The 9,383-nt window shown below is 41.6% G+C and overlaps 1 protein-coding gene across 2 annotated transcripts in view; it reads right to left on the reverse strand.

The window, feature by feature from the left end:
* The window catches only part of adcy3a (adenylate cyclase 3a), a 67,385-nt gene extending 61,086 nt beyond the window's left edge, over positions 1–6,299 (reverse strand). For both annotated transcript variants that reach the window (XM_034873845.1, XM_034873846.1), the window contains exons 1-2: positions 6,063–6,299; positions 4,036–5,281 (exon numbers count right to left, since the gene is read on the reverse strand). In XM_034873845.1, the coding sequence (XP_034729736.1) occupies positions 4,036–4,710 (675 nt within the window). In that variant the 5' untranslated portion in view covers positions 4,711–5,281; positions 6,063–6,299. The remainder of the gene's footprint in view (positions 1–4,035; positions 5,282–6,062) is intronic.
* Positions 6,300–9,383: the final 3,084 nt, after the last annotated feature.

Genomic DNA, 9,383 nt, shown 5'->3' on the forward strand with positions numbered 1-9,383 from the left:
CTGGAAGACTTGCCGTGATAAAAGGAACTATGAATTCTGCTGTCTACCAAGAGATCCTGAAGGAGAATGTCCGACCATTTGTTCGTGTACTCAAGCTGAAACGAACTTGGGTTCTGCAGCAGGACAAGGATCCTAAACACACCAGCAAGTCCACCACCGAATGGCTTAAGAAAAACAAAATGAAGACTTTGGAGTGGCCAAGCCAAAGTCCTGACCCGAATCCTATTGAGATGTTGTGGTATGACCTTAAAAAGGCCTTTCATGCTCGAAAACCCTCTAATGTAACGGAATTAGGACAATTCTGCAAAGATGAGTGGGCCAAAATTCCTCCAGGACGCTGTAAAAGCCTCATTGCACGTTATCGCAAACGCTTGGTTGCAGTTTTTGCTGCTAAGGGTGGCCAAACCAGTTATTAGGTTTAGGGGGCAAATTGCATTTTGTGTTTACTTGTGTTGTCCTTGACTATTGTTTAAATTGGTTTGATGTTCTGAAACAGGGTTAGGGTTAGTGTGACAAACATGCAAAGGAACAGGAAATGAGGAAGGGGTCAAACACTTTTTCACACCACTGTATATGGCTGTGAGACACACAATCAACACCGGCCGCCACACATTGCATTTCGTTACTATTCATTTTTTTAAAACACTATTTCATACACGCATTCTTTCAGCTGCATTTCTTTCCCCAACTCTCCTCCGTCTTCCTGACGCACGCGCACGCACGTGATTATTTGGCTAACAATTTGTATTGTTTTCTATTTTCTTTCTAACACAACCACTAAGCTTCATGTAAATGAATGCGTAATGACAATCATCCCCTACCAAAAATTGCTTTCTAATCTGTGGGAAACACTGAAGAAATAAACAACTACCTGCTTTGCAGCGTTATGGTACTTTGACATCTATCCTCGTCAACACCTTTGGTCCAAGTGCAAATGTTTGCAATTTAGCTTCACCAAGGGCTTTAGATTATACTGACCAGTTTTGAACTCAATAGGGTTAAATCTGTAGGAGTTTGTAAAGTCACCTGCAATTAGTCAAAACCATCCATAATTTACACATTCATTTTAATACAGCAAATGTCGTGTTGGGTTTAGGGTATGGCTCCAAGAGGCTTTTTTTGTAAGTTTAGACATGATACAAAGGCTTTCCAAATTGTATAGGTAAGGTCTAGCTAAAACAGACTGCAGGGGCTACTTCTTTAAAATCTTGTAGGGGGCGCAATTGAGCAAATTTACCATCAGACCCATGTAAATCCCTTCAAGCCTGGACCGACATCATGTAGTAGAGATTTGGGGTAGATCGGACAATGTCTGTTGGAGTTACAACTTTCTGTTTCATGGTAACATTGAAGTTTACAGTGCATCCACAGTGATGCCTTTACACAAAAAAAATCATAATCTTCAAATTTAGGCATCATCAAGGTCTAGTTATAAGTGTTATAAGTATTATATGTTAAAATCTGTGTTCTTTTTCGCTCAGCATGTTTCCTTGGATCAGGGAGGCTCCAAAATCATGGTAGCAGCTGTCGCCATGGTCCCGATACACGTTCTGCAATGCCATATTACATCCTGCTACGCTCTGCTGTGCCCTGCTACGTCCTGCTGTGCCCTGCTATGTCCTGGTGTGCCTTGTAACGCTGGACAGTGCCCTGCTATGCCATGAACTACTACAAAGAACTACTACAAACTACTATTTTTTGTGACTGTTATTGCCCCTTAGGGCTGCACGATTATGGCCAAAATGATAAACACGATTATTTTGAGTAAAATTTAAATCACGATTATTCCCATGATTATTTGTTGATTTTAACAAAAAACTAATTTTATCGTCACATAGGCTATTTATAACTGCAAGAGGGAGTGTGATGGACGCTACTCACAGAAAGATGGCTGACTCATTATGAACGGGTCCAGCACGGGTCGAATGGCATATACACACATTGTGTGTATGAAACGTCTGTATCTTCACTGCGCTGCATTTTTATGAATAATGATATTCTCGCAATGGGTCACATCTCTGGCCCAGGTCCAGCAGCTCCGTCTCACATGCCATTACTCTACCAAGCCAAGTTAGTTGCATTCAATGATTTCTTCTGTGTTCTTCGCCGTGGCGGCCGCAATAGCAGAGTTACCCCGCGGCAACACTGGTACAAATACAGGTTTGCCCTTCATACTTAACAATATACAGCTGTGTTAACAAGTAAAACTGTGGACAAATGTCAGACGTGTGGACCAGGCCGCTGTGTGGACCGGGCCGCTGTGTGGCCTGGCGCGGAGTAAAAGGAGAGAGCAGAGGAGAGATTCAACACAGGCATGGCTTTACAGACGAAACGGGTCATGTAACGCAAAATTAAACCATATCCATATAAACAGCATTACAGCGGATGCGAGGACATTAGCACCGGTGCGTCCTAGAGGAGCTAACAGCTAACCGACGCTACTAGCACTAGTCACCGCTGTTGTCTGAAAAACAACACAGACAGGACAAATTGTTGCGTTTACTGGTAAACTGGTAAACCTTGAGACCGACGTATACAGCTATTTGTTGAGTTTTCTTCCCGTTACTCTGTCCTCTGTGACTGTCTACATCTAGAAACTAAGCTGCATGGGGTGCAGTGAACTACTCTGACTGGCTCATGAGAAGACGGCTTTACGGAGGGGTATATTGGCTATGCAAAAAAAAAACGGAGCGTTCTATGAAATGACACTTTCAAAAAAATTATTGCTAGATCACGCAGATTTGATCGTGGGAAGTCAACATCTGTTCGCGATTAAAATTCGATTGATTGTGCAGCCCTATTGCCACTCTTCATTCTAATCACAACCGGCCCGTCAGACACCGCCTACCAAGAGCCTGGGTCTGCCCAAGGTTTCTGCCTAAAAGCCAGTTTTTCCTCGCCACTGTCGCACTGTTGCTTGCTCTACAGGAAATTACCAGAACTGTTGGGTCCTTGAAAATTCTGGAGTGTGGCTCAGACCTACTCTATCTGTAAAGTGTCTTGAGATAACGCTTGTTATGAATTAATACTATAAATAAAATTGAATTGAACTGAAATCAATTATTGACATTTCCCCCCGTTTTGTGATGATCTAAAAAAATATATCCAAATTCCAAAAATTCTTTATGAGTTCCTACATTTTTTTTACTTCAACTTCAAAAGAGCCCACGTGCTCCAGTGGGTAAAAAAGTTAATGTTGAGCCCTGACTATTATAGTAAATGACTCAAGTCATTACAGAGGAATCACTATGACGTCATAAAATATGACAGACATTCAAAGCTTCATTGGAAAACCTTCACAAAAGCTTTGAATGTAAAAAGAACAATGTAATTCAGTACAGCAGACCTACTAAGGCAAATACCTTGTTGCATAACCCTCATTTTCTCACCATCTTTCCTGTCCTTCTATATCAAGTAAAGACAAAACGCCTACTACACAGGTATAAGGTATAACACAAAACATACTTGATACTGACTTGAGTTGGGTATCAAACCTTTAACTCGGGTATCATATGTACAATACAATTCCCTAGCATACTTTGTAGACCTAAATGTGAAACAGAAGCTGTAGTTGGCTTTTGGCCAACTGCATCTATGAACCTACTTTTGTGTCCTAAAGACTTCTGTAAGTGAAGTACTGGCTACAAGAGACTACATACAAGTAAATAAATTTCAGGACAACCAAACCCCTGTCCATCCTAGGGTTGGGCATCGAGAGCCGATTACCACTTGGAATAATTTCAAAAATCCTGATTCCAGTAGAATCATTTCTATATTGGAACTTATTGGCACAGTTAGCAGCAGTCTAGTGTGGCTTTATTTTACATTGAAAAAGCCCTGTAAAACAGCAAACACCAATGAATCAAAATTAAACTTTCCTCGTATTTGTTAAAAATAAGCATGGTACCCGTTTCAACTCCACCCCTTAAAGAATCAGAATCTATAAGAACCGGAATTCAAGAATCAGAATTGGAATCAGAATTGTTAAAATCGAAACGATGCCCAACCCTACACTACCTCCATTCCAAATCTTACCTGTCTACCAAGTGCTGCCCCCTGGATGTTCTCCTGCTGCTGCTGGGCGATAGTGACGCCCAGAACCAGGGTATGGACCCCGCAGGATACAGTAGTGATGAGTACGATTGGTGTTAGCCTCAAAGGCAGAGTCAGAAAAAATGAGAAGCTGAAGAAAGCCTGCCAGCCCACCGTGTCACTGGCCTGGTGAAAGCGAGCATAGTTCAGACCCAGGTAGCAGAATATCTGAGCTGCTATGAGCACCCACAGGGCATAGGGCACCACCCGTCTCGAGATGCGGTCTGGCAGCAGCCCAAAGCGGCACAGCAAGTAAAGGACAATATCTGCTGCCAGTCCCATTGATGCCACTAAAACAGAAGCCAGCTTGTCCGTGGTGTAGACCACCGTACACATGACGATGATGTAGCTGTCGAAGAGGGCGGCGAACACAACGAGCACTAGCAGGGTTTCGTGTCTCTGCCGTCTGAAGTAGGTCTGGTAGAGGTTCTCCAGAGAGTCAGGCGCAAAGGTGAGGCGCATGAACCGCGGCAGGCAGAGGCAGCATCCTGAGCTCCGAACCGTGACCTCATTTGTTCGCCCAACTGCCTGCCCAGGGTCAGAGGGCAGCGTCACCGAGCAGTCTGCCGAATACTCCGCTGAGTACTCCGGCTCGGAAAAGGCTCGGTTCCTAGGCATGGCGAACACTCAGAGCTTCTGCTTCCTGCCTTTTCCTTTTAAAATAAAAAAAAATGAAAAGAAGTTTGTTGTCCTACAAGAGTAGACCAAACCCTAAGAACTCTCAGGTATACATCATCTGCTCGTTTGTCTTCTGCTGAGTAAACACATTTTTCCCTTGAGAGCCCACATGGCATGAACCACAGTTGTGTGTTGATTGTCAGGACTTGTACAGTGGAGAGATATCTTCTTGCATAGCTGCATCTGTGGTCACTCCATCTAATGCCGTCTTTTCACTCAGTTAGTCCTGTGTTATATGCCCAGATTGAGCACGCCTACTCTTTTTTTTTTTTTTACGTAATCCAAAGAGTGCACACCTCTTGTTTGTCATTCAGCTTTACAAATGTGACAAATGTTTCAGCAGCTCCTCTCCACCGTTGTACTCCACAGCCATGTACCATATCACAGTTTTTGAATTTATTAACATTGGATCAAATAAGGAGAGGTTTGCATGACTCCCTCTGCTTCCATCATTTCTCTGGACTGGACAGCTTTTTGCATTTTGGCCTTCCTTAGTCCCTCCTCACATGGCCTGAATAAAGAGGGACACAGAGGTAAGAAGTTCACCAATGACTTAATCTCAACACACAGAGACATTTATTTTGCATTCAACAAATCCTGATGATCAGGGTAGGTGCAGTACATTCTCTAATTCCTGCACCTGGCAGACTGGCCGCTGTCTACTATGCGACAACAAATCACGACAACATCCATGTCTAAATCTAGCTTTTATTACAGGGTTTCTATTCCCGACAAGGGACTGGCAGCTGGCAGAATTAAATAAATTAAAGCTGAACATTTTAAATTGGTATGCCACATTTATCCCGAATTTAAAAATGACTCGTTGAATCGGCAACAGGGTGTCTACATCCAGGATACAGGCTCTCTGCTGTGGGCCTACCTAGCTACATGTTGCGCTCTGTCTAAATACACAGGTTATGAAAACGCATTCAAAACACTATAAGCTCAAGCTGTGCAAAGATATCTACACTGTCACAATAACCACGAATTTCAAAGCTGTAAGTTGTCTGAGCGCTTAGGTGATTCAAGACAAATGTCTGACTTAGTCCTCCAACAAACCTGTTTAAATGGTTGCTTTAGCTTCTCGAAGCTTAACTATACTTGACTGATGGTTAACTGAACCTCTTTAGCCTTACGTAGCCTACTGTCTAGTGACAATGCCTCGTGTGTAATTTCCGATCACTTGCTAACGTTATGCAGTAAACTCATTATGTGCCCCTGTTCTTCAAGATGCTCTGAAAATCATACACATTATAGATAACGTTACTGATGCGTCCGCTTACCGTGTGTACCGTGTGTCACTCATTTCGTATCCTTTGAGTGCTAGCGCTATTCATAGGCAGATGTTGGTGCCCTTAGTCTGCCGTAATACAGCCGCCGAGTAAATTAAATCTCTGTCTAGATATATATATATATTTCTTTAAAAAGCTCATTGAAAGTAGCCTCGACGAGTACACTACATGATAGACTAACATTAACCCCCGCTTCAGCTCGGGTGTTTTCCCCAAAAAAACATCATCTTCACCATCAATCTAAATGCACTCAAATAACAACTTCCGGTCACTTTCAGAATAATAGCCTACTTATTTTGTGTGCACACAATGCACTTTCAACCTTTTTTGGAGTAGCCTAAGGGCAAAATAAAGGGTTTAAAGATTTAAAAAAATGTAACTAAAGATTAAATTAATTTGTAAGTGAATATGTAAATATGAACAACCGTTTGTTCTAAAATGCTATTTTTTAAAATAATATAGCAACTGTAGGTTAGTTTGATAAATACAGAGTGACCCAATCGGTTTTCATCCCAAACATTTTCAAACAAATACATTCTGAAAATCTTAAATCGTGCTTTCCCTACAGAACCTGTGTTTGCATGAAATATTATGGTATGCTGTTATAAAATCATATTCAAAATTCATATTATTTGCCACATGTATGACAACCTAGAAAGGTTCTATGTGAAAATTTATTTTAGCTTGCAAGACACTGAACCCTGAATTGCTCCCAATGCTGCGCCATCAGTGTGTGTGAATGTGTGTAAATTTTTATCTGATGAGCAGATGGCACCTGATATGAAAGCCTCGGCGCAGTCTGTGTATTTGTGTGAATGGTTCCTGTACTATGTAAAAGTACTTTGAGTAGTTGATAAGACTAGAACACTATATAAATGCTATACATTTAACACTATTTAGCATTAACCTTTATTCTTGATCTTGGAAATGACAACACAAATAAAGAAAACTTCTCAAGGCATTCAACCTAATTTTATGGCCTTCAGCAGTAGATGGAGTTTGCTCCTTTGATAAGTAGACAATGTGATGACAAATAAGTAAACTCCATCAACCTTGAGGTAAGATTGAAGGTTATGGCCATAGCTAGTAAAGTACCTTGAGTCAAGATTTGGGTTTTAATGTCATCTTAGCAAAGTCTATGTAAGCTACCATTGAGTACGCTTCATGAGCTTCAGCTTTATTAATAGCCTGTATGAAGTCTGTTTCATATCCTTTCAATGACAAATTATGATCAATGTAAAGCCAAAGTTAATGCGCAAAATTGTTACTTGACAAAAAGCTGTGGAAAGATCAAAATCTCAAACACCAAATCTTGCTTCATCAGACAGCAAATTTAATATCTTATTAAAATCAGATTTAACAAATACTTTTTTTTAAATATTCTTTAATCCACTAACTGTCATGCTTTTATTGTGAAGGTACACGTTTAAACCTTGTATTGACTCTGGCATTGACTGGCAAACTTGACTTGGCCACCTCTGGCCACACTTTCTCCACATGTATCCCCGCCCCCTTAAATCATCACCGCCTTTTTAACTGCTATCCTCCCAAAGATTCAGGACAAAAACGTTTTGGGAGCAAGATGCTCAGATTACAGTATGGGTCTGAGGAGGAAAGTTAATTATTAATAATATATGCATGCGTTTATGTGCTCCCCGCCCTCTGTTTTTTTCTCTCTCTCCCCTTTTGGTTTTTCTCAGGTGTTCCTGATTGTCTGGAGGGTGGCCCCGCCACCTGAATACGATATGCTTTTGTTATTCATTGTTTTGAGTATGGAGGTCTGGTAGTCTAGTTTTCATGGCTTTGTTATGTTAGTTTTTAGGCCTACTTATAGTTTGGGGGGAAAGTTCTGGGTCCGACGGCCCATGATGGATTGAGCCAGGCTTCTTCCTTCTTTTGTTCTTTTTTGCCAGACCTACAGACTCCTATAGTTTTGGTTTAATTATCCTTAGTTGTAAATAAACTTTGCAATACTCATTGGGCCTAATTTGTGTGGCCGTAACACATACCATCTTCTTGATTACAATGAGGTGGGGAACAAATGACTCATCCAAGGTCTCTCCTTAAACCACTGCTGCTGTGTTGAGATCCTATCCAAGATTGGAGCATACTGATTAAATGTACTGTATTTATAAAGCGCTTTTCTAGTCTTAACGACTACTCAAGACGCTTTTACATCTACAGGAAACATTCACCATTCACACACATTCGTACACTGTGCCCCAGGCTGCCGTACAAGGTGCCACCTGCTCATCAGATAAACACTCACACACATTCACACTCCGATGCACAGCATCAGGGGCAACTCGGGGGTCAGTGTCTTGCCCAAGGACACTGTGACATGGGACTGCAGGGCCAGGGATTGCTCTAACACTGAGCCACAGCCGCCCGGTTTGGAGTTTACTAGTTTAGGCACAGTCTGGTCAAACTGTGAAACCCTCTAAGAAAAAAGAAGCCTCTCTGCTGGGTCCATGTTTGGTCAGATCATTCTGTTAGAGGAATCAGAGAATCTCGGACCCAGATGCAGAGGATTGAAAGCATGTATTTTCAAGTGTGCAAGTATTTTCGAGAAACACTTGAAAATACATGCTATTGCATCTAAACGTCATACCAAAATAAAAGTGATTCAGCTCCCAAATACTTTGGCCCTCTGGGATGTGCCTGAGGTCATTGGGTAGCTAACAATCTCGATTTTCTGTTCCAAGTGTTAGTGTGATTCTAGGCCTTCCTGACACAGAGCTACAGAGGTGAGAATGGAGGTTTTCTATTTCCTTCCAAGTCAAGCATCTGTAAAATGGTTTAAAAAAACTACTGTAAACACATCAGATGGGCTACAGACAGTACCAATACCATAGCCACATGTCTCAACTTACTAGGCCTACATAAAAAAGAAGAAGCCAAAAGACTGAAAAATTGATTTAATATGCATTTATCTTTAGGGATATGTCTGTGCGTTTTTCTTATTTTCCTTTGAAAAGTGCAAAGAGAAAAACTTTTTACAAAACTTCTCAAATATAGAAACACACGGGGGAACAAAAAAACAACCAGTTTAAATACAATTTAGGTTGATCCGGTGGCATTGTCCGAATCAATGTTCGTCAATCTCTCTCATCCTCAGCAACATCCGTGCGTCCAATTCATGTATTCATTCGACAGTTCCTCTACCTTCATTGTGGTGATTGCACGAAGCAGATCCGGCGATTGAGCCCCGATGGAGTCCACCCTCCTCTGCGCTTCCACAGCCCGGTGTGATACCCCTACTGGTTTCCACAACAACTGGTTACCGTCATAGACAGTTAAAGAAAGACAAGGTTGTCCGTA

This window comes from Etheostoma cragini, chromosome 6 (assembly GCF_013103735.1).
Source record: "Etheostoma cragini isolate CJK2018 chromosome 6, CSU_Ecrag_1.0, whole genome shotgun sequence".
NCBI classification, from domain to species: Eukaryota; Metazoa; Chordata; class Actinopteri; order Perciformes; family Percidae; genus Etheostoma; species Etheostoma cragini.